Source organism: Arabidopsis thaliana, chromosome 2 (assembly GCF_000001735.4).
Source record: "Arabidopsis thaliana chromosome 2, partial sequence".
In the NCBI taxonomy this organism is placed as follows: domain Eukaryota; kingdom Viridiplantae; phylum Streptophyta; class Magnoliopsida; order Brassicales; family Brassicaceae; genus Arabidopsis; species Arabidopsis thaliana.
The window spans coordinates 12,698,310-12,725,880 of NC_003071.7; the positions used below are offsets into that span (position 1 = coordinate 12,698,310).

Below are 27,571 nucleotides of genomic sequence, written 5' to 3' on the forward strand. Positions count from 1 at the left end.
CTCTCTGTGACGTTTCTCTTCTACCAAGCTGAAACTGCTGCTCCAACGAGTTAGATCAGTAAGGTAAATTTTCCAGAACAAGAACGACGTTCCCGGATTCTCATTCCATTTCACTGGTTTTAGAGATGTGAGATTGATTTATTGAAATGAAGAAAGAGAGAGAGAGATGCAGGACAGTAGCTTTGTTTGGTTGTGGATTTTACCTACTCTATCATCTTTATCTGCCTGCCATTATTGGTTTACAGTCACCTCAACATTAGGTAGGACTTAAGAGCAACGTGTATCACATGTGGCAAAGTTAACAGGAGGAAGGTTGCTAACTCCATTCTTTGGTATGTAGATTGATGTTTTTTATCAACAGATAACGAGGCTGTGGAGAAAAGAACCAAAGGTGACTGTTGTTAGAGATGAGGAATGCAGAGCTCATCTTCATCCCAACACCAACTGTTGGTCATCTTGTTCCGTTTCTTGAATTTGCTAGGCGTCTCATTGAGCAGGATGATAGAATCCGTATCACCTTCCTCTTGATGAAGCAACAAGGTCAGTCTCATCTGGATTCCTATGTTAAGACAATTTCCTCGTCTCTGCCGTTTGTTAGATTTATTGATGTCCCTGAGTTAGAGGAGAAACCAACACTTGGTACACAGTCTGTGGAAGCCTATGTGTACGATTTTATTGAAACAAATGTCCCTCTTGTGCAAAATATAATCATGGGTATCCTATCTTCTCCTGCATTTGATGGAGTTACGGTCAAGGGATTCGTTGCTGATTTTTTCTGTCTCCCGATGATTGATGTTGCAAAAGATGCAAGTCTTCCTTTTTATGTGTTCTTGACTTCAAATTCCGGATTCCTAGCTATGATGCAGTATCTGGCATATGGACATAAGAAAGATACCTCAGTTTTTGCAAGAAACTCTGAAGAAATGTTGTCAATTCCTGGATTTGTAAACCCTGTCCCAGCCAAAGTACTGCCGTCAGCTCTGTTTATTGAGGATGGTTATGATGCTGACGTTAAACTGGCTATATTGTTTACAAAGGCTAATGGAATCCTAGTGAATACCTCCTTTGATATTGAGCCTACCTCTCTGAATCATTTTCTTGGAGAAGAGAATTACCCTTCTGTTTATGCTGTTGGCCCCATATTTAACCCGAAGGCCCATCCTCATCCAGATCAAGACCTCGCCTGTTGTGACGAGTCGATGAAATGGCTTGATGCTCAACCCGAGGCATCAGTTGTATTCCTTTGTTTTGGGAGTATGGGTAGCTTAAGAGGTCCTCTAGTGAAGGAAATAGCACATGGACTTGAGCTATGTCAGTATAGATTCCTCTGGTCACTCCGCACAGAAGAAGTGACAAATGATGATCTTTTGCCAGAGGGATTCATGGACCGTGTCAGTGGACGGGGAATGATATGCGGTTGGTCTCCTCAGGTGGAAATACTGGCCCATAAAGCAGTGGGAGGTTTTGTTTCTCATTGTGGATGGAACTCAATAGTAGAGAGTTTATGGTTTGGTGTGCCAATTGTGACATGGCCAATGTATGCAGAGCAACAGCTCAATGCGTTTCTGATGGTGAAGGAACTGAAGCTCGCAGTGGAGCTGAAACTCGATTATAGTGTACATAGTGGTGAGATTGTAAGTGCAAACGAGATAGAGACAGCGATTTCTTGTGTAATGAACAAGGATAATAATGTTGTGAGGAAACGAGTGATGGATATCTCGCAGATGATCCAGAGAGCTACGAAGAATGGTGGATCTTCGTTTGCCGCAATTGAGAAATTCATACATGACGTGATAGGAACCAGGACTTAGCCTTTCTTATCGGATTCTCCATAAACTGTAACCTGATTATGCAACAGTCCTTTGAATCTGCTTTGTTTCTAATATTTTTTTCTATTCTTTTGTCATCAGCTTTGCTTTTAACTTTGTCTGTGTTGATTCCTTTATCTACCAAGCTGTGAGTTTCTTTGTTAGCCAATGCTGCATTTCTTCTGTTATGGATTTTGTTCAAAATTGGGTACATCTCTTATTCTTTACTTCTTCAGGTCAAACTTACTCTGTTTTTGTTGAGACAATTTTCTCACGAATGTTAGCTCTAGAGTCATTCCCTTTCATAGCATAAACGAATTACATTGTATTATTCTTTTACATTCAATCAGAGTTTATATTATCTTCTTTGATATTATTCCTCTGATGATACATTGTCTAAGTCCTCTATCCAATGGAGCATATGCTTTTACATCTCATTACATAGACAATATTGAAACATAGAGAGGCTCACACTCAAAGTTTGTGTGTTCCATCGTTGGTCCGAGAGGATTTTCCCATTGCACTGACAATATTGTCTCTAACGGAACACACAAGAGGATTGTCTGATTGCAGAAGTTTTCCGACTAGGTTTGCAAGTACTGTCAACCGGAATACCTGAGACCATCTCTCACTCCTATATGATTCCATCGCCCCTTCAACTGATTCGGTCCCTCCATTTATTGCACTGGCAAGTTTATTTGCCAGAAGAACTGAATCTTCCAAGGCACAGCAAGCACCTTGTCCAAGATTTGGAGTCATTGGGTGCCAAGCATCTCCAACAAGAACAACCCTACCTTTTGATGCTGAAGGAGCAATGCCAGGCCAAAGCCACCGGTCCGCAAGAGGAGTTCTACTGATTGCTTCATCAGGTGTTAGATCAATGAGGTTTTGCAGATCTTCTGGCCAGGTACTAACCAGTTCCTTGGCTTCTTTTCTTAGGATAGCTGGATCCATCATTTGAGGCCCTGCATGTCTCAAGTTTTTTGATATTAGGAAATGAAAGAAGGAATTATCTTTGTGGAATTTGTGACAAGTATTGAAATCTACCTAGAGAAGGGCTGTTGAAAGTGATGAACCAGTAGACTTTTGTTGCAGATACAGGTACATATCCAGCTCGAAGCCCTCTACCGAATATGTAGTTCACCTTTTGCTGAAATGGCTGTCCATTTGGAAAGAACCCAAGGCCACGGAAAGCGCAATAACCAACATATTTCGGCTCACTGAACCCCATCCAAGTTGCAACCTTAGACCGGATACCATCACAACCTATAACAATCTGTCAAAGACATACATCATCAAATCAGCCATGTACTGAGAATAATAAACACATAACCATAGGACCAGAGCTTAAGAGAAGTATACATTTGCAAGAAACCGAGTTCCATCTTTAAGTTGAAGGAGAGTGTCACCATTGGCATTGCTTTGTATACTTTCCAGTTTTGAAGAAAACCGAATGGTCTGTGGAGGAAGCTGGCTTGCAAGTGTTTCCAAGAGTACTCGCCTCTCCACCCCCCGAACTTCTTGGCTATACAAGACATATGCTTTGGTTGGTATACACACATGATGAATCAAATGGAATGCTCAAATTATGAAGTAGCAGGTACCTTTGATCATTGTCTTTAAATTTGAAAGAACGAAGCTCTCTTCCATCTTCCTTCTTCAATACCACCCTGCACAGCTTATCATACCAACACACTCAGCTAAAACCAAGACCAAATTATTACAAGACAGAATCAAAAAAATCGTACCCTTGCATTTCAAGAAACTGCTTTCGGAGTTGAGGTCCGATGGAGATGGCGTCAAGAACACGCCACCCATTCTTGGATAGCGTCAGCGATGCTCCTCCTGTCCGAAGCGACTCTGCCTGCTCCAACACCACCGACCGGATTCCAAGCCTAAACCCATCAAACAAAAATATCCGGTTAAGTGGCTCTGAGTTTCTAAGAAAATTCAAAGAACCGGTTTTTGTAATTTATATACTTACCGGTGAAGAGCAACGGCAGTGGCAAGTCCGCCAATCCCGCCCCCAACAATCACTACTTTCTCCTCTCTGTCAACACCGCTTGTTTCGGCTCTGGTCGTTGTTAAGCAAACCGATTTTAATCCGGTTCGAACCGGAAACCATCTCTTGCTTCTGGCCAAGAAAGGATAGATCGGACGCACAAGAGACATAGCCGCGTTCCAAGAGGAGGTCAAGTGGATTCACTTTTCTATAATCAATATTAAATTGTAGTCACAAAATTGCCTAAACTTATATAGACCTTATTTTATTTTTGAACATCAATAGTTGTCGTTGAAAAGTATCTTGGGGATATTTAGATTTAGCATATGAGTCAATGTTGGGTCCTTAAGAGTTGAGGCTACAAATTTATAACTCAGAAAAAGTGTATATGCCCTTTAATTTTTGGCCTATTGGTCTTTTATGGCGTCAACTCCAATTTCAGTTTGAAAAGAAATGTCAATAACTAACAATGTTGTCTTTTGACTTTGAAATCTTAGAAGTTTCGACTTACCCATTTCTACAAGTGTTAAATAGCACTGTTATTCAAAATCTTATATTTGTTAATTGTGCTTAATATATTTTAAAATTTAAATACTTCATTAAAATCCAATGTTATTCAAAACTAAATTACTTTTGAAATATGTGTATATGAAGTCATTTGAAATGAAATCTCATAAAGTTTCATAAGTAAATTATTAGAATAAAAACCCAAGGTAATTGTATAGATTTTGAAATCCACACAATAATATCGAATTGTAAAATCTAGAGAATTCAATTTCAATTCATGAAGGAGTGTTAATCAATCATGGATTTTAAAGTTAGTTGATTGAATATAAAAGTAGGAAAGATGTGGGATTCATGTGGTGGTTTGGCCCATCTCCATGATCTCTAGTGAATTTCAGCTTGCAGCAACTTTCGTTAAGATCTTACTTCATTGTGTGTTGGTGTTGAGCCTCACTGGATTGGTGTGTCGGCTTTTTAGTTCACTCAGAGTTAAGAGTCTTCGAGTAAGACTCTATCACTATTTAAATAATTAATGTAATTGAGTTATGATAATTCAAATGGATCTCCTTCATTCCATAGTTGCATTTGACATTTTTATATAAAACTTGCTGATTATCTAAGTCACAATTTGAGTCCTTGGTAATATTCAGTTTCAATCATCAGGAGATGTCTAATAGATTAAAAATTAAAGATAGAAATGTCTAATGGATTGAAATATATAAAGTGACTCAGCCAAAAACATGTTAACTGAAAATCTTGTATAAAATGGAGATTCTCTGATAACATGTTCAAATAACTCTCTAATAAATAATTAGAAGCTTTCTTTGGTTGTGGATCCCACTCTACCATCTTTATCTGCCGGCCATTATCTTCCCTCTCGTGCTTGCTAAGGGCCACCTCAACATTAGGTAGAAGCAACACATCAGTAATCATCACATGTGACAAAAGTCAACATTAAGGTAGCTAATTCTCTTCTTTGAATGTAGATTGAGGAAGAGAAAATCAAAAGCTATCTCTTGTTGTTAGAGATGCGGAATGTAGAGCTCATCTTCATCCCCACACCAACCGTTGGTCATCTTGTTCCGTTTCTTGAATTTGCTAGGCGTCTCATTGAGCAAGATGATAGGATCCGTATCACAATCCTCTTGATGAAACTACAAGGTCAGTCTCATCTAGACACTTATGTTAAATCAATTGCCTCCTCTCAACCGTTTGTTAGATTCATTGATGTCCCTGAGTTAGAGGAGAAACCTACACTTGGTAGTACACAATCTGTGGAAGCTTATGTGTATGATGTTATTGAGAGAAATATCCCTCTTGTGAGGAATATAGTCATGGATATTTTAACTTCTCTTGCATTGGATGGAGTTAAGGTCAAGGGATTAGTTGTTGACTTTTTCTGTCTCCCTATGATTGACGTTGCTAAAGATATAAGTCTCCCTTTCTATGTGTTCTTGACTACAAATTCCGGGTTCTTAGCTATGATGCAGTATCTAGCAGATCGACATAGTAGAGATACATCGGTTTTTGTAAGAAACTCGGAAGAAATGTTGTCGATACCTGGATTTGTAAACCCTGTCCCAGCCAATGTTCTGCCGTCAGCTCTGTTTGTTGAAGATGGTTATGATGCTTACGTTAAGCTGGCCATATTGTTTACAAAGGCCAATGGAATCCTAGTGAATAGCTCCTTTGATATTGAGCCTTACTCTGTGAATCATTTTCTTCAAGAACAGAATTATCCTTCTGTTTATGCTGTTGGCCCCATATTTGACTTGAAAGCCCAGCCTCATCCAGAGCAGGACCTAACCCGTCGTGACGAGTTGATGAAATGGCTTGATGATCAACCCGAGGCATCGGTTGTATTCCTTTGTTTTGGGAGTATGGCAAGGTTAAGAGGTTCTCTAGTGAAGGAAATAGCTCATGGACTTGAGCTATGTCAATATAGATTCCTCTGGTCACTCCGTAAAGAAGAGGTGACAAAGGATGATTTGCCAGAGGGGTTCCTTGACCGTGTCGATGGACGTGGAATGATATGTGGTTGGTCTCCTCAGGTAGAAATACTGGCCCATAAGGCAGTGGGAGGCTTTGTTTCTCACTGTGGATGGAACTCAATAGTAGAGAGTTTGTGGTTTGGCGTGCCAATTGTGACATGGCCAATGTATGCAGAGCAACAACTCAATGCGTTTCTGATGGTGAAGGAACTGAAGCTAGCTGTGGAGCTGAAGCTTGATTACAGGGTACATAGTGATGAGATAGTAAACGCAAACGAGATAGAGACCGCTATTCGTTATGTAATGGACACGGATAATAATGTTGTGAGGAAACGAGTGATGGATATCTCGCAGATGATCCAGAGAGCTACGAAGAATGGTGGATCTTCGTTTGCCGCAATTGAGAAATTCATATATGACGTGATAGGAATTAAGCCCTAGCCTTTTCTTGTCCAATAAGCTATAACCTTGTTACTTTGTACTAAAACTTGTTTTTGAAAGAGCTACGAATGAATTTTGCTGAGATTTGATTTTTATTATTATTGAATCAATCTTTGTTTTTATTGTAATATCTTAGAACAACACACCAAAGGAACACTTTATCAATTAAAAAAACATCGCAAAGAAAATCTGAAGTTTGGGTAAGTAACTATAGATAGGCAAAACATAGCAGAAAAAAAGAAACATATATCGTATTTATTCATCCTAGCACGTCGTATTCCACGGATGACCTATTTATAGATACACAGATTGTAACTAGGATCTTCGGAAGTGAGCATGGCACTATTTGGGAAAAAGAAAAAGCATGAATTGTTGGTTCGGCCATGTTGTGCGTAATAAGAATTCATCAAGTATGAAGCATGGCTTATTGTAGTATTGGGCTTAAAACATGCTCCACTTGGTAGGATTGGTCTACAATCAACTCCATTAGCGCACGCAAACCCGAGATTATCTTCTAGCTGCTCATACGTCGCTGTCGGCATTGATACACACCATTGTTTTGAGTTTGCTACGGGAAGGTGGTTGATCATTATGGATGATAGGAGGATTCCGATGAACATCAAAAACGGCGACATGTTTGCCATCTTTAAAAAAAGTGAACAATTCTATGAGATTTTTAGTATAATGACGTGATGATGGTTTGTTACTAAGAGAGGTGATTATACGTACTTTATAGAAGAGTAATGTACGAAGGAAAGGAAAGATGAATGTGTGAAATAACATTTTGTACATAATAAATGAGGAAAATTTACAAAAATAGTAATGTTCCTACGAAGAAAAGTAAAGATGAAAAAATAAGGAAATGATTAAATAAATAGTAATGTCTACAAAGAAAAGGAAATATGAATATATGAGGTGATACATTTATACATAAATGAGGAAGATGTTTAGGAGATGTCAGTCTACCAAATCTTCTCTTTACATATACGAATACTCTAATATATTCGAATGATATTCAAAGAATTTTATTTTATATTTATGTGAGTATGTTGTAAATTATGAATGTTCTTTTTTTTTTTTGGGGTCAAATATATCTTCCCTTTACTTATATGAATGAAGACTCTAATAAATTCAAAGAGTTATATATGTTAGATATATACAAGAGAATTTTAAATTGTAAATATTCCTTTTTTCTGGTCATATAAAATTTCCCTTGACATATATGACTATATGAGATCAAACAAATGGTTGGTTCAATCTCAGTTAATATTAATGCATTGTTTACCTTCCTTGTTTTGGAGATGAAGAAAATTTCAGAGCTCCTAAAGTGTAGTTGGCTACAACTACAAAGTTCCTATGGTCACTCCCAACACAAGAGGGGATTGATGATCTTATCTTATACCTTAAGTTATTCTCAACAGCTCAACATCATAGATGACTGTGTTGTGTTTAATTCCTTACCTTCTATAATAATACAATTATATTGGTACTATAATCACCACTTGCTTAGTTATCACAAGCTAGTGGTATTTAAATATAATTACTTGCTCAATGTCTCTCCACCACGTTGGCACGTATACCCTCGACCATTTCTTATGCTTATTTTTTTTTATTTTGTTGAGATAAGACAAAACCTTTAGCTTCGTCTTCTTTTGACTACTAAGTTGATCTAGAAAAAAATCGCCGGAAGAATGGCGAAGCAGCAAGAAGCAGAGCTCATCTTCATCCCATTTCCAATCCCCGGACACATTCTCGCCACAATCGAACTCGCGAAACGTCTCATCAGTCACCAACCTAGTCGGATCCACACCATCACCATCCTCCATTGGAGCTTACCTTTTCTTCCTCAATCTGACACTATCGCCTTCCTCAAATCCCTAATCGAAACAGAGTCTCGTATCCGTCTCATTACCTTACCCGATGTCCAAAACCCTCCACCAATGGAGCTATTTGTGAAAGCTTCCGAATCTTACATTCTTGAATACGTCAAGAAAATGGTTCCTTTGGTCAGAAACGCTCTCTCCACTCTCTTGTCTTCTCGTGATGAATCGGATTCAGTTCATGTCGCCGGATTAGTTCTTGATTTCTTCTGTGTCCCTTTGATCGATGTCGGAAACGAGTTTAATCTCCCTTCTTACATCTTCTTGACGTGTAGCGCAAGTTTCTTGGGTATGATGAAGTATCTTCTGGAGAGAAACCGCGAAACCAAACCGGAACTTAACCGGAGCTCTGACGAGGAAACAATATCAGTTCCTGGTTTTGTTAACTCCGTTCCGGTTAAAGTTTTGCCACCGGGTTTGTTCACGACTGAGTCTTACGAAGCTTGGGTCGAAATGGCGGAAAGGTTCCCTGAAGCCAAGGGTATTTTGGTCAATTCATTTGAATCTCTAGAACGTAACGCTTTTGATTATTTCGATCGTCGTCCGGATAATTACCCACCCGTTTACCCAATCGGGCCAATTCTATGCTCCAACGATCGTCCGAATTTGGATTTATCGGAACGAGACCGGATCTTGAAATGGCTCGATGACCAACCCGAGTCATCTGTTGTGTTTCTCTGCTTCGGGAGCTTGAAGAGTCTCGCTGCGTCTCAGATTAAAGAGATCGCTCAAGCCTTAGAGCTCGTCGGAATCAGATTCCTCTGGTCGATTCGAACGGACCCGAAGGAGTACGCGAGCCCGAACGAGATTTTACCGGACGGGTTTATGAACCGAGTCATGGGTTTGGGCCTTGTTTGTGGTTGGGCTCCTCAAGTTGAAATTCTGGCCCATAAAGCAATTGGAGGGTTCGTGTCACACTGCGGTTGGAACTCGATATTGGAGAGTTTGCGTTTCGGAGTTCCAATTGCCACGTGGCCAATGTACGCGGAACAACAACTAAACGCGTTCACGATTGTGAAGGAGCTTGGTTTGGCGTTGGAGATGCGGTTGGATTACGTGTCGGAATATGGAGAAATCGTGAAAGCTGATGAAATCGCAGGAGCCGTACGATCTTTGATGGACGGTGAGGATGTGCCGAGGAGGAAACTGAAGGAGATTGCGGAGGCGGGAAAAGAGGCTGTGATGGACGGTGGATCTTCGTTTGTTGCGGTTAAAAGATTCATAGATGGGCTTTGATCGGTGATGGGTTTTAAAGTTTTTACACCATGCAAACGTTGTCGTTTTATGTAATTTAAGCTTGCTTTGAGTGAGTCTCTAATGGCTTTGAGCTTTATCCAACTCTATAAAAGTCCTCCTTTTGATAGTATGCATGATCTTTTGTGTTTACTCATTTGTTATATATCTAAATAGCTCATTTTGCATTTTGTTTTATATATAACTTGTGGAAATATGAAATAACCAAAATACAAATGAATTCTAAAAGACATCAAAACAGTATAATTGAGCATTACAAAAATGTAAAATCGAGATAAATTAGTTATTAGGGTTACTATCCTGCTATTGAGATGCCCAAATTAATCAATAAAATGAAAACAAAACAACTATCTTACTATATGTATGGTTAAATCTCTACTCCCCTAACATTGTGTATTACTAGGAAGCATGCTTTGATGAATTGAAATATGAAGTGAGTGCGACACAACACACAATATCAACTCGTAGACACTGACTAATGAAGAGATGTGATGCAAAGAGATCATTATGTTTATCTCTTCGTAAAAAAAAAACAAAAAAATGGCTAAAGTTATTCGTTTATGATTTCAAAAGAGTTTTAGTGATTTAAATTGTCATGTAAAATCTGTTGTTACTCAATCAAGACTTTTTTAAAGTATGTTAAAGTTTTGTGTTATTCAATTAAAACAAAAGAATATTTGATTGTTAATGATTTAAATTATTGTGTTATTGGTTCATGACTTTCTACATTTTTCTTTACAAAATGAAGTCATGGAAAGTCATGTAAAGTATTATCAAAATAAAAAGATTGTTTGAGAAACTTTACAAGATTATGAAAAACTAATCAACAAGATTATAAAAAACTCTCTAACAATTATTTAAAATCTTTCATTTCTTTACTTTCAAGGATTTAATTGAAATCATCAAAATTCTTTGTAAATTAGGAACCAATAACACCCCCTTAAACTACACTACAAAATTTTATTTGCTTCTAATGATTCTACACATTAAGAACATTTCAATTTATATAAAACATTTTCATAACAACCAATCCTTGTGGTAGTTGAGTTCGCATAACTCTGCTTTATAATTTGTAGAAGAAAAGAAATTGTTTTGTTTTTGTGTGTTTCCCCTTCATCCTTATAATAAAAACATAGAAACGATTTACAAAGTCAAGTGTTGTTTTTATACACTTCTCTGTTGTTTCACCCAATGTGTTTTAAATCCACTCGAATGGCCTACAAAAGTCGCTAGGTCTTGTAGTTTAGCCAATAGAACAAATGACACATGTTGTAGTGATCTGTTTAACGAAGTCACATATGCATTGATATCGATGTACACTAATTTTATTTTATTTTTAAGTTGTCTGCATGTACAGTAATAATAATGCATGTTGTATTTAAACTTAACTATTTTCCCTGTCTCTTACTAATATTTGAATAAAGTAGTCAATAATGATCAATACATACAAAACAAACCTTTCGATCAACAACTGCGTTGCACAATCTCTGTTTCATTTTTATTTATTTTTGTCTGCATGTACGACTATAATAATACAAGTTGTGTTTAAATTTAACTAATTCGCTGCCTCTTACTAATAGTTGTATAAATTATCCAACAATCATCAACACATACAAAACAAAACTTTCTCAACAACTCTTGCACAATCTCTGTTTCATTTTTATTTTTGTCTTCTCCTATTGACTTTTTGAGTTTCTCAGAAAATCCCTAGTATGGGGAAGCAAGAAGATGCAGAGCTCGTCATCATACCTTTCCCTTTCTCCGGACACATTCTCGCAACAATCGAACTCGCCAAACGTCTCATAAGTCAAGACAATCCTCGGATCCACACCATCACCATCCTCTATTGGGGATTACCTTTTATTCCTCAAGCTGACACAATCGCTTTCCTCCGATCCCTAGTCAAAAATGAGCCTCGTATCCGTCTCGTTACGTTGCCCGAAGTCCAAGACCCTCCACCAATGGAACTCTTTGTGGAATTTGCCGAATCTTACATTCTTGAATACGTCAAGAAAATGGTTCCCATCATCAGAGAAGCTCTCTCCACTCTCTTGTCTTCCCGCGATGAATCGGGTTCAGTTCGTGTGGCTGGATTGGTTCTTGACTTCTTCTGCGTCCCTATGATCGATGTAGGAAACGAGTTTAATCTCCCTTCTTACATTTTCTTGACGTGTAGCGCAGGGTTCTTGGGTATGATGAAGTATCTTCCAGAGAGACACCGCGAAATCAAATCGGAATTCAACCGGAGCTTCAACGAGGAGTTGAATCTCATTCCTGGTTATGTCAACTCTGTTCCTACTAAGGTTTTGCCGTCAGGTCTATTCATGAAAGAGACCTACGAGCCTTGGGTCGAACTAGCAGAGAGGTTTCCTGAAGCTAAGGGTATTTTGGTTAATTCATACACAGCTCTCGAGCCAAACGGTTTTAAATATTTCGATCGTTGTCCGGATAACTACCCAACCATTTACCCAATCGGGCCGATATTATGCTCCAACGACCGTCCGAATTTGGACTCATCGGAACGAGATCGGATCATAACTTGGCTAGATGACCAACCCGAGTCATCGGTCGTGTTCCTCTGTTTCGGGAGCTTGAAGAATCTCAGCGCTACTCAGATCAACGAGATAGCTCAAGCCTTAGAGATCGTTGACTGCAAATTCATCTGGTCGTTTCGAACCAACCCGAAGGAGTACGCGAGCCCTTACGAGGCTCTACCACACGGGTTCATGGACCGGGTCATGGATCAAGGCATTGTTTGTGGTTGGGCTCCTCAAGTTGAAATCCTAGCCCATAAAGCTGTGGGAGGATTCGTATCTCATTGTGGTTGGAACTCGATATTGGAGAGTTTGGGTTTCGGCGTTCCAATCGCCACGTGGCCGATGTACGCGGAACAACAACTAAACGCGTTCACGATGGTGAAGGAGCTTGGTTTAGCCTTGGAGATGCGGTTGGATTACGTGTCGGAAGATGGAGATATAGTGAAAGCTGATGAGATCGCAGGAACCGTTAGATCTTTAATGGACGGTGTGGATGTGCCGAAGAGTAAAGTGAAGGAGATTGCTGAGGCGGGAAAAGAAGCTGTGGACGGTGGATCTTCGTTTCTTGCGGTTAAAAGATTCATCGGTGACTTGATCGACGGCGTTTCTATAAGTAAGTAGAAATGCGTCGTTTTCATGTAATTGGGCATGTGGCGACCATGTTTCTGTTCAGATTCCTTTTTCCTTTGTTTCTTTTTTTTTAAATCGTAATTACCATTTTATTTTAATAAAAGAAGACTAAGTCTTCTTCTCAGAAGTTTGAACTTTCGCAATTCCATGTGTTTGTAACTTTGTAGGAATCCATGATTCCATATTTGCTTCCATGTTGTTGTATTTCTAATGTAATTTAAGGATAAAAAAGAAATAGTCTGCTTTTAAAAGTGTATCAAACAAAAATCTATTAAGGTTCGAGAGATGTGATTAAAAAATACGATAATGTACAATCGAAATATATTAGTCTTTGTGGCTCAAGTTGATTGATAGAAAATGAAAACATACGTTTAGAAGGAAACCGAAAATTGCGTTTTCATTATGGTTTTACAAAATGTCAATTATTTTAATATGTGCATATCAATCTGTTATTCAACCATCACAATCTGTTAACCATTAACATTTTAGTTAATGGTCGTATAGTTGATATACTAAGTGTGTTCATAGTTAACAAATTGGGGATGAATAAAACTCTAGAACTTTGGGGATGAACATATTTAAATCTAGAACTTTGGTTCAAAACTTCTTGATTCCTGCCTCTAGGAATTGTCAAACCATATGACTCTTCACACATTTCAATATGACGGATGGTGGATATTCGTTTGTCGCGGTGGATATTTCATAGGTGACTTGATAGAAACATTGTCGTTCCATGTAATTGGGTGTGTGGCGACCATGGTTCGGCTAGGATTGCTTTACCTGTTTTTCTTTTTTAGTCGTGGACTCGTAGTTAATTACAGTTCCACATTAATAATAGAAGACTGAGTCTTCATAAAACTCTCCAAATTCCATGTTTTGTAGGAAACCATGATCCCAATTCCCATAGTTGCTTCCATCTTGTATATCTTCACCTATTTTAAGGATCAAAAATAAAAACAGAAAAGTATCCAGCAATTAAAAGTGTCACATACTAAAATTTAATTAGGTTTGAGAGATATGATAAGTAAAACACGATAATAAAGATTCTAAACACCTATAAATATACGATCGAAATATATTAGTCTTTGTGGTTACCAAGGTTGATGGATCCCCCAAGTTGACCAATTGCAATATAATGAAAACACAACAAAAATCGAATAATTGATACATAATATGATTGCGACACAACACCAACTCGTTGATTCTAATTATGAAGAGATGTGATGCAATTATATATGTTTTCCTACTTTTAAAAGATTTGATTGAAAGCAAAAGGATATGTATAAAAGTGTGTCTACCGTTGAATTAACGCTACAAATTAAACAAAGTTTGCCTCTAAATCATAGCAAAATTATGAGTTAGTGAATTCCATTTATTTTGAAATTTAGATGAACTTTAATGAGAATTTTTTTTTATTGTGCAACTATTTTAGTGAGATTTTGTCATATAATAATTTATTCATAAGAATATTACTATATAGTTTTGTAGGAAAAAAAAGTAGGAAGACAGAGTCGCAAAAAAACTCATATGGCTATCTTCTCCACAGCACAACCTCTCTCTCTGCCACGTCATCCAAACTTCTCCAATCCGAATCAACCAACTACCAATAACGAACGCTCCCGCCACATTTCTCTCATCGAACGATGTGTGTCTCTCCGACAACTAAAGCAAACCCATGGTCACATGATCCGTACCGGTACGTTTTCCGATCCTTACTCAGCTAGCAAGCTATTCGCAATGGCTGCGCTCTCTTCCTTCGCTAGTCTCGAGTATGCACGCAAGGTGTTTGATGAAATTCCTAAACCAAATTCTTTCGCTTGGAATACTCTTATCCGTGCTTACGCTTCTGGACCAGACCCTGTTCTTAGCATCTGGGCTTTCTTGGATATGGTTTCGGAGAGTCAGTGTTATCCAAATAAGTACACTTTCCCTTTCCTCATTAAGGCAGCTGCAGAAGTTTCATCTTTGTCTTTGGGTCAATCTCTTCATGGGATGGCTGTTAAGTCAGCAGTTGGAAGTGATGTTTTCGTTGCTAATTCTTTGATACATTGTTATTTCTCTTGTGGGGATTTAGATTCAGCTTGTAAAGTGTTTACTACGATCAAAGAAAAGGATGTTGTTTCATGGAATTCGATGATTAATGGGTTTGTGCAAAAGGGTTCTCCAGATAAAGCTTTGGAGCTTTTTAAGAAGATGGAGTCAGAGGACGTTAAGGCAAGTCATGTGACAATGGTTGGTGTCTTGTCTGCTTGTGCAAAGATACGGAATTTAGAGTTTGGGAGGCAGGTTTGTTCTTATATCGAAGAAAACAGGGTTAACGTGAACTTGACATTGGCTAATGCGATGCTTGATATGTACACAAAGTGTGGAAGCATAGAAGATGCTAAAAGACTGTTTGATGCAATGGAGGAGAAAGATAACGTTACATGGACAACAATGCTTGATGGGTATGCAATTTCAGAAGACTACGAAGCAGCTAGAGAGGTTCTTAATTCTATGCCTCAGAAAGATATTGTTGCTTGGAATGCTCTTATATCTGCTTATGAGCAGAATGGTAAACCTAATGAGGCATTAATAGTGTTCCATGAGCTGCAACTTCAGAAGAACATGAAGCTGAACCAGATCACACTGGTAAGTACTTTATCAGCTTGTGCTCAGGTAGGGGCACTGGAATTAGGTAGATGGATCCATAGCTACATCAAAAAGCACGGTATTAGGATGAATTTTCATGTTACAAGCGCACTGATTCATATGTATTCGAAATGCGGAGATCTTGAAAAGTCCCGTGAAGTGTTTAATTCTGTAGAGAAGAGAGATGTGTTTGTGTGGAGTGCAATGATTGGTGGCTTGGCAATGCACGGATGTGGAAATGAAGCTGTTGATATGTTTTATAAAATGCAAGAGGCTAATGTAAAGCCTAATGGTGTGACCTTCACCAATGTCTTCTGTGCTTGTAGCCATACCGGTTTGGTGGATGAAGCTGAGTCTTTATTCCACCAGATGGAATCGAATTATGGTATTGTCCCTGAGGAAAAGCATTATGCTTGCATAGTTGATGTTCTCGGCCGCTCGGGTTATTTGGAAAAAGCAGTGAAGTTCATAGAGGCGATGCCGATTCCTCCAAGCACTTCTGTCTGGGGAGCGCTTCTAGGAGCTTGTAAGATCCATGCCAATCTGAATCTTGCTGAAATGGCTTGTACCCGTTTGCTTGAACTGGAACCTAGGAATGATGGCGCGCATGTGCTCCTATCAAACATATATGCTAAATTGGGTAAGTGGGAAAACGTTTCTGAGCTGAGAAAGCATATGAGAGTCACTGGACTTAAGAAAGAACCAGGATGCAGCTCAATTGAAATCGATGGCATGATTCATGAGTTTCTCTCTGGAGATAACGCTCATCCTATGTCTGAGAAGGTTTACGGGAAGTTACACGAGGTTATGGAGAAACTGAAATCAAATGGTTATGAGCCAGAGATATCTCAGGTTCTGCAGATCATCGAGGAAGAAGAAATGAAGGAACAATCTCTAAATCTCCACAGCGAGAAGCTGGCTATTTGTTATGGACTGATATCAACAGAGGCTCCAAAGGTGATCCGAGTTATTAAGAATCTAAGGGTGTGTGGAGATTGTCATTCAGTGGCTAAACTAATATCTCAGCTTTATGATAGAGAGATTATAGTGAGGGACCGGTATAGGTTTCATCATTTCAGAAATGGGCAGTGTTCCTGTAACGATTTCTGGTGATATTTCAGATTTACTAAAGGTAACTCAGTCAATTTTGTATTTGTTCCACCTTTTTTTGTGTATTACAATCATATCAAGACCAATCAGCTTAGTGATTTGGACCCTTCTCTCTACCATTAAGTGCACATGTTTTTCTATTCACTATCAATAACCACCTATTAGAGTAAACCAGTTTGTTATTGTTCATATGGTAGAAGCAGATTAGGTTTCGTTAAATCTGATTGTGATTACTTACTGAAGAATTATATATCTCAGAACAAAAAGAACTTGAGACCATGTTGGCGCAATAGCACCAAAAACCCAGAAGATGGCTAAACCAAATATGCATTTCAACAAGTCTCCTAAGAATTTAGTACAAGAAAAGGCTAACTCTGTAAGAGTATTCACATTTTTGCACAAAGGTAAGATATAACAGCTTCTGCAGCACCACTTTTGCTTCATATCAACAAGCTGCTAAAACAGTAGATATAATAAAAGATCCTTCACCTGCAAATTCATGAAAGCTTAACTAAGACTTGAGGCTCAAGAAACCATCTCAACATAATAATATCATCATCAACAGTCAATCCACATCAAAGATTAACATACCTTGCAACTGCAAACGAATCATCAAAACGTAACAGAGCGAAACAGATCAATGGAAGGCGACTTCACTGATCTAAGCACAATCGCCAATGAATCGACCTTCCCCCAAATCTCACCACTTTGACGATTTTCCAACTCAATCTCTACGAACCAAACATCTTTCAAACCACGCTGGCTGGAATTAGAACATCCCAAAATTGCCAACTTCCCACCAAAATTCGCCATTTTACACTGATAATAACAAAACTTAGGCAAAATATATGCCCCCTTCACACGTCTCCAAATCAACTCATTCGGATCATAAACAACTATTGCATGTCCAAGAACACACATAGGATCAATACAATACAACAAACCCTCAATCACACAACACGGGTCGCGCCAAAGAAACATGAACTGAGTTTCAAATCCTAATGACTGCAATGTACCGTGTCTTGGTTCGTAAGCAAAACCAAACAGAGAATCCAAAATGTAAATCTTGTTTTGCATCACCACTGATGTCACAAACCCTTCTCCTCTCAAACTAGAACCGTTACAGTATCGATGATGAGGCACACTACTCCAAATCCGATTCTCTATATCGAACACTTCGATCCAATGATCATTTCGCTTCACGCAACCTCCGATCACATAAATCCTTCCGTCAATTACTCCTGCAGCTGCGTAGACGCGAGTTCTCTGCATTCTCGGGAGCGAGCAAGACGTATGAAATCTCAAATCGATGATAGACACATTCGATGTGGGTTGATGTAGGCGGTTGTGTCCACCGATTACATACATATGGTATCCGATTGTGACCACCGCAGATCCATGATTCAGAGGAGGAAGTGATTTGATTTCTCTCAAGTGTAAAGAGATGTTTCTTGGAATGTTACAATTGAGAATGTACAAGTTTGTGGTATTATAAGGAGAGAATCCGATCAAGGCGTAAAGAACTGAGTCGGTGAGGTTGAGGATGAAGCGGCTTTTGTAGAGTTCCGAAGAAGAGATAACGCGACGAAAGGTTTTGGAGAGGAGAGATAGCGTCGGGTAATGACATCTCCGGATTAGTAAGACGGTACTTTCGATGAGTTCGTCTGGGATTCCTTGAGGAATCGGAGGAAGATTCTCTTCTTCTTCTTCTTGCGGATTCTTGGTTGGATCGCCGCCATTGGAGCCGTCGTCGGAAGTTTCAGAGATGAAAACCATCGCCGTGTGACGTCAGCAGCAACGAATTAACTGTAACTGAAAGTGAGCCTGAATTTGATATTTGAAAAAATGCTCGTATTTATTATAATAACGAAGACACTAACGACGTCGTATAGACGATTGTAAAATGGGGCCTAATACGTTGTATAAGCGAGTGTAAAATGGGGCCTTAGAGCAAATCCCTAAGCAAAGTTTCTAACCTATAATAATAATAATAAAATAATAAATAATATTATTTAATTAAGATAGTTTCTAAAGAAATGTGAGAAAATTTCTAATTCAAGAGATTTTGAAGACTCTTCTAACTATTTTAAGAAACTTTTTAAATTAAATAATATTATTTCTTATTTTATTATTACTTTAATAGATTAGAAATTATGGTTAGAAACCACCATTGGACATGCTCTAAGGCCCACAATATTATATAAGTTTTACTTGTTACAATTAAGAAGCTATCTTATTCAGATTTACTTGTTACATTGTGGTGCCTGACCAGACCATACTCTGTGATGCAGGTGTTTCCTTTGTGATCGAGAACTTCTCCTTTGGAGAAAAAGCATTAGTGTGGCAATTCTTTACTAGAATAAAGTCAGTCAATTTTGTATGTGTTCCACCTTTTGTGTATTATAATCATATGAAGATCAATCGGTTTAGTGATTTGGACCTCCTCTCTACCGTTAAGTGCACAAGTTTTTTTAATTACTATCAATAAGTAAATCTTCACACATCTCTGAACCAAGATTTCATACTAAACTACCGGTTAACTAAGTCACTTTGTTTTGGTTCATCTCCAATCCAAACCAAGTACTATTGATATTGCTCATATAGTAGAAGCAGATTAGGTTTCGTTAAAATCGGTTTGTGATTACTTGTTGAAGAATTATACATCTCACAACAGAAAGAACCAGAAGATAGCTAAACCAAAGATGCATTTCAACAAGTCTCGTAAGAATATTAGTACAAAAGAGTGGCCAACTCTACACAAACACAAGGCCAGTTCTGTTAAGAGTATTCACATTTTTGCACAAAGGTTAAGAAAGACGAGTTACTCTATAAAGGTGTCAGATATAACAGCTTCTGAACACACTTTTTCTTCTTCATATTTGCTCTGAAATCAATAAGCTGCTCAAAACAGTAGATGTAATAAAAGATCCTTGACCTGCAAGTTAAAGTAAGCCTCATTAAGACTCGAGTCTAAAGAAACTGTCTCAACAGAGCATCAAAAAGTAATATACCTGAAACACCATCCCACAGATCATCAAAATGTAACAGAGCGACAAAGATCAATGTAAGGCGAGTACACGGATCTAAGCACAGGCACCATTGAATCGATCATCCCCAAAATCGGACCTGTTTCACCTTTTATCAACGCCATCTCTATGCACCAAGTATCTGTAACCGGGTTGTTATAAGTAGCACCAAAAACCATCAACTTCCCACCAAAATTCGCCATTTTACACTCAAAGTAATCGAGATCAGGAAAAGCACGTATACCCGTACCCATCATAGGAGTCCAAACCATGACATTTGGATCATACACATTTATCGGAGAACCTTGAAGACAGTATGGATCAAAACTATACAACAAATCCTCAATCACACAACACGGCTTGTACCAGTAAGACTTCAACGTAGTTCCAAGCTCCCCTGACTCCCATGTACCATCAATGGGATCATAAACCAAACCACACGTAGCATCCAAAATGTAAATCTTGTTTTGCATCACCACAGATGTCACAAACCCTCCTCCTGGCAAACTAGACATGAAATGGGATCGATCAGGGACAGTACTCCAAATTCCAGTCACTACATCGAACACTTCGATCCAATCGTCGTACCGCTTCTCGCAACCTCCGATGACATAAATCTTTCCGTTGATTACTTCTGCGACTGCACGGTAACGAGCCCTATGCATAGTTGGGAGATAGTTACACGTATGGACTCTACAGTCGATGACAAACACAGTCTTTACAGGGTTATTTGGCCCTATCAGTCCACCGATCACATACATCTTGTAGCCGATTGTGACCACAGCAGAGCCAGGATTCATAGGAGGAAGTGAACCGATAGCGCTCAATCGTAATGGGATGTTTCTTGTAATGTTGTGGTTGAGAATGAACCAGTTCGGGAAACTATGAGGAGGGAATCCGATCAAAGCGTAAAGAACCGGTTCGGTTAGGTTTAGGCTCGAGCGTGTTTGGTGGAGTTCCGGCGAAGAGATTACGATACGAAAGGCTTTAGAGAGGAGAGATAGCGACGGGTAATGACATCTCTTGATGAGTGCGACGGTTCTTCTGATGAGTGCTTGTGGGATTTGTCGAGGAATCGGAGGATGATTCTCTACTTCTTCTTCTTGATGATCGTCTTCTTTAGGGTTCTTGTGGAGTTCTTCGGGTTTCTTGTTTGGTACGCCACCGTGAGAGCCGTCGTCGGAAGTTTCAGAGATTATAGCCATCGCCGTGTGACGTCAGCAGCAACGAATTAACGGAAAGTGAGAGACTAATCAGAGTTTTGAGAAGAGCTGTTACGTTGTGTATTTATAATGAAACCATAATGAGTAAATAAATACTCTGCTGCTTCGTTTAAATGTATTAAATATGTTTTCTTCTTCTCAAATCTTGCATATATTATCATTTATTTATTTTTTCTTTCACTTACACTTTTATTATAAAAAGGCACTAATACTAACGGAAACATTATATATTATCTAGTTTAATTTCTCCAAAAAATAATGGGTATTAATAGAAATTCAGTCTAAGAACTGCATGTGTTTTTTATTTCTTTTTCTTCGTAAACTATATCACCAAACTTTTCTTTTTTTTTTCTTTCTTAGAATAACACTGGTTTCTGACCTTAAATAAAAGTTAACCAATGGACGAAGAATTTACAAAAATTGAGTCAAATGTCTCTCAACGTGACACACAAGTCTCAGCTTTGTTCTCTTTACTTTGAAAACCTAATTTGTCTTTCAAAGGGCGTACACAAATGTTGAATTCAATAGCTTTTTTCGCCGTAGGTACTGAAAAAAAAAAAACTATATTGAGATAGCATTTTCCCGATTGTAGTTTATGAACAAAACTGTAACAGTAAATTGTATGGTCTAGTGAATTGACTAAAGGTTTGCCTTAGTTATAGAGTTTGATTTTTAGAAAAAAATGTTTTTTGCTGATTAATAAAAGCAAATTCATTGTAATTATTTAACGTGATATATGTATCCCATATTCCCATATGTCAAAAATTTAGTTGCCAATCATAAATACGGTGTATGTAAAGTGTTTATTATAGACTTTTGTAGTACGGTTAGTACTAGACGTTTTGGAATTATATGTTGCTAATTAAATATTTTATTTATTTTTGATTTTTGTAAAATGAAAAATTTGTTATATATAATTCTTTGATTAATAATTTTTGACAAGATCATGTACAGTTTTTAAGTTTACGATATTAATACGTTTTTTTTTTTAGAATTTGATCTATAATATAATACATGATAATATTTTATTTTTTATTCACAATTTTTGGTATTAAAATTATATAATTTAAAATTTTAGTGTTTTTAGATTTAACCTGTAGAATGTGGTTGAAGACCCAAAAACACATGTCAAAGTCCCAAGGCAATCTTTTATCTTTTCTTAATTACAACGAGATATTAGCGAAAGCAACTGTTAAAAAATATATGTTCAGTTGTTATCCTAAATATTAAAATTTACTTTTAAATATTACTATAATACAACTATACAAGTATGATCTATCATTAGTTGGTACAAAATCATCATTAACTAATTAATTTATAAATTCTTATTACACAACATATTATTCAAAATAAATTAATATTTTTTAAGAAAACTTAATAGAAAAATAAAATTACTTAAACTTTCAATGGCACTAAACAAAATTACGATAAGCATAATTATATTGTATATATATGTTTACTTTAGGTAAACTTGTAGCTGTATTGTTTGTATAAGGTCGTTAATTTAATGAACAAGCCGGTTGCAGACAGCCACACACTTATATAAACTACGATAACACCTGCTACGATCATTGAAACAGCAATAACACACTTCTTCTCTGTGTTTTGGACATTTGCCAAGATGGCACACTGATGAACCTAACTTGTTCGCGTCAAAACCTTGCCCGTTTGCATCTATAAGAAAAAGATTAGAAGTTCAAAAAAAAAAAAAAAAAAAATTAAAAAAAAAATTAAAAAGAAGAATTTTATTTATAACAATACGATTACAATGGTGATGATTGTAAACGATGAATAAGCGATTCCTTATTTATATATATACGCATAATTTCAAAAACATATATTTTTGTAGAGGAACAAGAGAAATTACGATGATGCAAATTAAAGGATCATAACAAAATGTGATGATGATATTCTTTTTATATTCGTATTTTTTTTTCTTTTTGTTAATTCTTTGTTTGCTATATGATGGTTGAAATATTCCGAACCTGATTTGGTCGCGTCAACAGCTTGTGCGTTTGCAGCTATAAGAAAAAAAATTAGAATTAAGAAAATGAAGAGTTAAAAAAGCGAATAATTTTATTTCTAACAACATATTTTACAATGGTGATGAATGTAAACGAAGAAAAAGCCTTTAATTTCATAAATTCTTGTAGAGGAACGAGAAAATTACGATGATGCAAATTATAACAAAATCTGATGATGACGTTGTTGTGATATTCTTTCTTTTTTAAAACACAAATATTTGTTTGGTTATTTGGTAGTTGAAATCCGAATTACCTGCCTTGTTGGCGTCAAAACTGTGTGTCTTGTCTCCAGCTATTAAAAAAATATAAGTTAATATTTATTTTTTACCAAAAAAATATAAAAATAAATATTTATAAGTATATGATTATAATGGTGATGACTGATTGTAAACAATGAAAAGGCAATTATTTGTATATATGCATAAATTTATGAACATACATCCATGAGGAACGAGAGAAACTACGATCAAGCAAAGGATAACAAAATGTGATGATGACATTGTTGTTTTTTTGGTTTTTTTTTTGTTTATGTTTGATGGTTGAAATCCGAACCTGATTTGCTTGCGTCAACAGCTTGTGCGTTTGGAGCTATAAGAAAAAAAAAATAGTTAAAAGAAAATGAATTTTTATTAATAACAATATGATTTCTTAATGGTTATGACTATAATTGTAAAAGATGAAAACGATTATATTTCATATAAATACATTCTTGTAGAGGAATGAGAAAATCAGTATGATGCAAATGATACCAAAATTTGACGATGACATTGTTTGTGATATTCGGTTTTTTGTTTTTTCGTTTATTTGTTTGTTATTAGATAGAGTTAAAATCCACACCTGGCTTGTTCGCGTTATGATGTTGTGTGTTTCCAGCTATAAGGAAAAAAAATAGAAGTTAATAATTGATCTGGAGAATTATATATAACAATATGGTGATGACTGATTGTAAACAATGACAAAGCGATTATGTATATATATGCATAAACTCATAGACGTACATCCATGTAGAGGAACCAGAGAAATTACGATGATGAAAAGGATAGCAAAATGTGATGGTGACATTCTTCTAAAAATCAGAAACTTTTTTTTTTTTTTTTGGTTTTTGGTTTTCTGTTTTTTTTTTTTTTTTGGGTTATTTGATGGTTGAAAACCTGAACTCCTTGCATACAGTTTGTTTTTATAGATAAGTTGTTTGTAATTATTAGTGCATGTCTCTTATGGTGATCCGTAAAAAACTGTTAAATTAATTGTTTTTACTAGTCTTAGTTCTTCCGTATTCCTTAGTAATTTAGTGATATTGTTGTTGTTTAACATGACAAATAAATACTTTGCAAAAATTGTTGGAAACTGTTACAAATAAATACTTTGCAAAAAATGAGTGAGTCTAGAGAAAATGTTACAAATTAAATGACATATATCTTCTCTATGCATATTTAGATATATAGCTTCACTTTGATATCGTACGTTGACTGATTGTTGCCACTCATAAAGTCAAAATCACCGGTCAACTAAATCACATTTTTTTTTGCTTCATCTCTAAACCAAATTAAATTTCATATTTGCTCATATGGTAGAAGCAGATTAGGTTTCGTTAAATCTGATTGTATATGATCATTACTTACAGAAGAATTAAATATCTAAAAGGAACTTGAGATCATGTTAGTGCAACTGCACAAAAACCCCATAAGATGCATTTCAACAAGTTTCCTTCAAAGTTTTTGCATAAAGGCAGCTAAAAGAGTACTAAAGGTTAAGAAGCATCGGACGAGTTACGCTTCAAGGTGTAAGATGTAACAGCTTCTGAGTTACTTTTCTCTGATACCAACTAGCTGCTCAAATAGTATAGATGTAATAAAAGATCCTTCACCTGCAAGTTTATGAAAACATAAATAAGACTTGAGGCTCAAGAAACCTTCTGAAAGATCATAATTCGTCATCAATCCATACTCATCAAAGATTAACATACCTTGCAACTGCAAACGAGTCATCAAATCGTAACAGTTCGAGAAAGCTCAAAGAAAGGCGACATAGGGAATGCATTCACAAGCGAGAGTGATTCGACCTTCCCCCAAATTTGACCATCTTCATGTTTCTCCAAAGCCACCTCAACGCACCAAACGTCTTTTCTGTAATAATCAAAACTACTCCGATAACATCCCAAAATCACCAACTTCCCACCAAAATTCGCCATTTTAGACTCGAAATAAACGAGATTAGGCCAAAACTCTAAACCCATGACAGGTCTCCAAGCTATTCCCCTTGGATCATAAACGACAATCGAAGCTCCAAAAATCTCCCGAGGAACAATCGCGTACAACAAATCATCAACCACACAAGACGACAAGTGCCAATAACTCCTCTGTGCACTTTCAGGTCCCCAAGTCTCCCATCTACGTCGCCTTGGATCGTACGCAAAACAATAGTCACCATCCATAATGTAAATCTTATTATCCAAAACCACATGTACAATAAACTTTCCACTAGAACTAGCAAAGGAAGAGAATGGACCAGGCACAAGTTCCCATCTCTCAGTCTCTACATCGAACACTTCGACCCAATCATCAAATCGTCTCTGGCGTCCGGCGACTACGTAAATCCTTCCGTCGATCACTCCAGCGACTGCGGAGCAACGATCCCTCTTCATATTCCGGAGATGTCGACACGTATTGAATCTACAATCTATCTCAAGCACAGTACTTATGGTTTTATTGTAGCGGAAGTTATAACCACCCACTACATAAATCTTGTGACCTATTGTGACGGCAGTGCATCCAAGAAACATGGGAGGAAGAGATGTTACACAGTTCAATTTTAAAGAGGTATTGTTTCTCCGTTGGAGAATGAACCATCTTCCTTCTTCAAATGTTGGGTACTTGAACGTGATCAAGGTATAAAGAACCGGTTCCGTTGAGCCGATGAGCGAGCGAACTTGGAAGAGATCCTCTGAAGAGATTACTTGACGAAAGGCGTTAGAGAGGAGAGATAGCTTCGGGTAATGACATCTCCGGAGGGGTGCGATAGTGTTTTCGATTAGTACTGGTGGGATTTTTCGAGGAATCGGAGGAACATTCTCTACTTCTTCGTCTTGATGATCGTCTTCTTCATCTGCTTCATTCGGGTTCTCGTTTTGATTCTCTTTTTCTTCTTGTGGGTTCTTGTGGGGTTCTTCGGGTTTCTGGTTTGGAACGCCGCCGTTAGAGCCGTCGTCGGAAGTTTCAGAGATACTAGCCATCGCCGTGTGACGTCAGCAGCAACGAATTAACGGAAAGCGAGACTAATAAATTTGGTTTTTGAAAGAAGCTGTTACGTTGTATGTTTTTTGTGTATTTATAAGGAACCATATTGAGTAAATAAATACTCTCTTAAGTAACCCACGGATTTTCAGAAAAAATTGTTTAAAAAAAATGTTTAATCAGAAATAAAAATCCAAAATGATAATCTGTAATATTTTTGTTCTTCTTAAATATCTTTTTAATTCATTAATGTATTAAATATTTAAATATCATTATCATTTAATGTTTTTTTCTTTACTTACTCATATTTTCAATATTATCTGAAATATATAAAGTTTCTTCGGAAAAAAACAAAAGAACAATTGGTAAAAAAAATTCACTTTGACGTAAAAAAAGAAATCCACTTTGAAATTTGGATGTTTTTTTCATTTTGGGGAAACTATATTAGCAAGTTTATTATTTTAAACAGTATTTTTTTTGTTGTAAAGCTTTTTATACGTTAATAACAATTCACCATTGGAAAAATCTTTTAAAATTGATTTAAATGTCTATTAACGTGATTACTTGACTCACAAGTCTCTGTGTTTTCTCTACTTAGAAATTCCTCGTTTGTAATTCAAGTGCTTTGTTCTCGTCGTCTTGACTGGGACACTGATGAAAAGGATACTGAGAGAGCCATTTTCTGGATATATCAAGAATCTAAGAGCATCTCTATCGGCAAAAGTGGTAGAGAGTATCTTAAAAAATAAATAAATTAATATTTTAATCAAATTAATATATTTTAATTAGTTTAAAGTAAATGAACCATTAGTTTAATGACAACTCTCAATAAATGCTGAGAATCGTCTCTCCTGCCAGAAACGTTTCTCCACTTTTCTCTCCTTCTTCCTTCTCTCCTACTTTTTCTCTTTTTAATTATTATTTAATTGATGAGTATCTCAATCAGATATTCCGATGGAGATGGTCTAAGTGTGTGTATAGATTGTCATTCAGTTGGCAAGCTAAAACCTCAGCTGTATGATAATGTTAACAAAATCACTCTGTTTTGCTTAATCTCTAAACCAAAATTTCATATTGCTCATATAGTAAAACCAGATCAAACAGGTTTTCGTCAAATCTGATTGTGATTACTTACAGAAGAATGTTAGTGAAACTACACAAAAAATCAGAAGATAGCTAAGTAAAGCTGCATTTCAACAAGTTTCATAAGAATTTTTGTAGAAAGGCTAAAAACAATAATGGTCTATTGTGCACAAAAGTACTCTATAAGGAGGTGT

General features: G+C 36.9%; 11 protein-coding genes across 14 annotated transcripts; 5 read left to right on the plus strand and 6 right to left on the minus strand.

Annotated features, from left to right (window-relative positions):
* The first annotated feature begins 263 nt into the window (after positions 1-263).
* Positions 264-2,034, plus strand: AT2G29710 (UDP-Glycosyltransferase superfamily protein). The gene has a single exon (NM_128525.2). It carries the CDS (start codon positions 408-410, stop codon positions 1,809-1,811), a length of 1,404 nt encoding a protein of 467 aa, NP_180532.1. The 5' UTR covers positions 264-407; the 3' UTR covers positions 1,812-2,034.
* A 57-nt stretch (positions 2,035-2,091) lies between these two features.
* On the minus strand, positions 2,092-4,134 carry CTF2B (FAD/NAD(P)-binding oxidoreductase family protein). The gene is made up of 6 exons (NM_128526.2): positions 3,793-4,134; positions 3,557-3,703; positions 3,413-3,478; positions 3,171-3,333; positions 2,856-3,084; positions 2,092-2,773 (listed from the first exon to the last, which is right to left on the minus strand). The coding sequence occupies exons 1-6, from the start codon at positions 3,978-3,980 to the stop codon at positions 2,283-2,285; spliced, it is 1,284 nt and encodes a 427-aa protein (NP_565688.1). The 5' UTR covers positions 3,981-4,134; the 3' UTR covers positions 2,092-2,282.
* A 1,025-nt stretch (positions 4,135-5,159) lies between these two features.
* Positions 5,160-6,897, plus strand: UGT71D1 (UDP-glucosyl transferase 71D1). Its single transcript, NM_128527.4, has one exon. It carries the CDS (start codon positions 5,343-5,345, stop codon positions 6,744-6,746), a length of 1,404 nt encoding a protein of 467 aa, NP_180534.1. The 5' UTR covers positions 5,160-5,342; the 3' UTR covers positions 6,747-6,897.
* A 139-nt stretch (positions 6,898-7,036) lies between these two features.
* AT2G29735 (major pollen allergen Ole e-like protein) lies at positions 7,037-7,390 on the minus strand (the record flags this gene model as incomplete). The annotated part of the gene is made up of 1 exon (NM_001336223.1): positions 7,037-7,390. The coding sequence occupies one exon, from the start codon at positions 7,388-7,390 to the stop codon at positions 7,037-7,039; it is 354 nt and encodes a 117-aa protein (NP_001324910.1).
* Positions 7,391-8,317: 927 nt separating this feature from the next.
* On the plus strand, positions 8,318-10,058 carry UGT71C2 (UDP-glucosyl transferase 71C2). The gene has a single exon (NM_128528.4). The coding sequence runs from the start codon at positions 8,438-8,440 to the stop codon at positions 9,860-9,862; it is 1,425 nt and encodes a 474-aa protein (NP_180535.1). The 5' UTR covers positions 8,318-8,437; the 3' UTR covers positions 9,863-10,058.
* Positions 10,059-11,411: 1,353 nt separating this feature from the next.
* UGT71C1 (UDP-glucosyl transferase 71C1) lies at positions 11,412-13,416 on the plus strand. Its single transcript, NM_128529.3, has one exon. It carries the CDS (start codon positions 11,593-11,595, stop codon positions 13,036-13,038), a length of 1,446 nt encoding a protein of 481 aa, NP_180536.1. The 5' UTR covers positions 11,412-11,592; the 3' UTR covers positions 13,039-13,416.
* Positions 13,417-14,569: 1,153 nt separating this feature from the next.
* On the plus strand, positions 14,570-17,543 carry OTP81 (Tetratricopeptide repeat (TPR)-like superfamily protein). Its single transcript, NM_128530.3, has 2 exons — positions 14,570-16,810; positions 17,047-17,543. The coding sequence occupies exon 1, from the start codon at positions 14,575-14,577 to the stop codon at positions 16,789-16,791; it is 2,217 nt and encodes a 738-aa protein (NP_180537.1). The 5' UTR covers positions 14,570-14,574; the 3' UTR covers positions 16,792-16,810; positions 17,047-17,543.
* On the minus strand, positions 17,102-18,566 carry AT2G29770 (Galactose oxidase/kelch repeat superfamily protein). The gene is made up of 2 exons (NM_128531.2): positions 17,380-18,566; positions 17,102-17,277 (listed from the first exon to the last, which is right to left on the minus strand). Exon 1 carries the CDS (start codon positions 18,562-18,564, stop codon positions 17,401-17,403), a length of 1,164 nt encoding a protein of 387 aa, NP_180538.1. The 5' UTR covers positions 18,565-18,566; the 3' UTR covers positions 17,102-17,277; positions 17,380-17,400.
* Positions 18,567-19,476: 910 nt separating this feature from the next.
* AT2G29780 (Galactose oxidase/kelch repeat superfamily protein) lies at positions 19,477-21,019 on the minus strand (the record flags this gene model as incomplete). 2 transcript variants are annotated; one of them, NM_001124942.1, is made up of 3 exons in its annotated part: positions 19,477-19,723; positions 19,800-19,956; positions 20,065-21,019. In NM_001124942.1, 2 exons carry the CDS (start codon positions 21,017-21,019, stop codon positions 19,823-19,825), a joined length of 1,089 nt encoding a protein of 362 aa, NP_001118414.1. In that variant the 3' UTR covers positions 19,477-19,723; positions 19,800-19,822. The 2 variants fall into 2 exon arrangements, with proteins under 2 accessions (NP_001118414.1, NP_180539.1); NM_128532.2 differs by having other exon boundaries at positions 19,800-21,019.
* Positions 21,020-22,304: 1,285 nt separating this feature from the next.
* On the minus strand, positions 22,305-24,218 carry AT2G29790 (maternally expressed family protein). 3 transcript variants are annotated; one of them, NM_001336224.1, is made up of 6 exons: positions 24,060-24,218; positions 23,899-23,934; positions 23,614-23,649; positions 23,315-23,353; positions 23,023-23,058; positions 22,305-22,711 (listed from the first exon to the last, which is right to left on the minus strand). In NM_001336224.1, the coding sequence occupies exons 1-6, from the start codon at positions 24,121-24,123 to the stop codon at positions 22,542-22,544; spliced, it is 381 nt and encodes a 126-aa protein (NP_001318314.1). In that variant the 5' UTR covers positions 24,124-24,218; the 3' UTR covers positions 22,305-22,541. The 3 variants fall into 3 exon arrangements, with proteins under 3 accessions (NP_001318314.1, NP_001324548.1, NP_001324549.1); NM_001336225.1 differs by having other exon boundaries at positions 22,575-22,711; positions 24,060-24,154; NM_001336226.1 differs by lacking the exon at positions 22,305-22,711 and having other exon boundaries at positions 22,808-23,058; positions 24,060-24,180.
* Positions 24,219-24,629: 411 nt separating this feature from the next.
* Positions 24,630-26,293, minus strand: AT2G29800 (Galactose oxidase/kelch repeat superfamily protein; the record flags this gene model as incomplete). The annotated part of the gene is made up of 2 exons (NM_128534.2): positions 24,630-24,928; positions 25,028-26,293. One exon carries the CDS (start codon positions 26,291-26,293, stop codon positions 25,049-25,051), a length of 1,245 nt encoding a protein of 414 aa, NP_180541.1. The 3' UTR covers positions 24,630-24,928; positions 25,028-25,048.
* Between the last annotated feature and the right edge of the window lie 1,278 nt (positions 26,294-27,571).

Excerpts from the sequence above, each read along its gene's own strand:
- AT2G29710 (NM_128525.2), top strand. The coding sequence starts at position 408 with ATGAGGAATGCAGAGCTCATCTTCATCCCAACACCAACTGTTGGTCAT.
- CTF2B (NM_128526.2), bottom strand. The coding sequence starts at position 3,980 with ATGTCTCTTGTGCGTCCGATCTATCCTTTCTTGGCCAGAAGCAAGAGA. Across the intron at positions 3,704-3,792 it reads ACTGCCGTTGCTCTTCACCG|GCTTGGAATCCGGTCGGTGG; the intron begins GTAAGTATATAA and ends TGATGGGTTTAG. Across the intron at positions 3,085-3,170 it reads GAACTCGGTTTCTTGCAAAT|ATTGTTATAGGTTGTGATGG; the intron begins GTATACTTCTCT and ends TGTCTTTGACAG.
- UGT71D1 (NM_128527.4), top strand. The coding sequence starts at position 5,343 with ATGCGGAATGTAGAGCTCATCTTCATCCCCACACCAACCGTTGGTCAT.
- UGT71C2 (NM_128528.4), top strand. The coding sequence starts at position 8,438 with ATGGCGAAGCAGCAAGAAGCAGAGCTCATCTTCATCCCATTTCCAATC.
- UGT71C1 (NM_128529.3), top strand. The coding sequence starts at position 11,593 with ATGGGGAAGCAAGAAGATGCAGAGCTCGTCATCATACCTTTCCCTTTC.
- OTP81 (NM_128530.3), top strand. The coding sequence starts at position 14,575 with ATGGCTATCTTCTCCACAGCACAACCTCTCTCTCTGCCACGTCATCCA.
- AT2G29770 (NM_128531.2), bottom strand. The coding sequence starts at position 18,564 with ATGGTTTTCATCTCTGAAACTTCCGACGACGGCTCCAATGGCGGCGAT.
- AT2G29790 (NM_001336224.1), bottom strand. The coding sequence starts at position 24,123 with ATGTCACCATCACATTTTGCTATCCTTTTCATCATCGTAATTTCTCTG. Across the intron at positions 23,650-23,898 it reads TCATAACGCGAACAAGCCAG|CTCCAAACGCACAAGCTGTT; the intron begins GTGTGGATTTTA and ends TTTTTCTTATAG. Across the intron at positions 22,712-23,022 it reads TGTTGACGCGACCAAATCAG|ATGCAAACGGGCAAGGTTTT; the intron begins GTTCGGAATATT and ends TTTTTCTTATAG.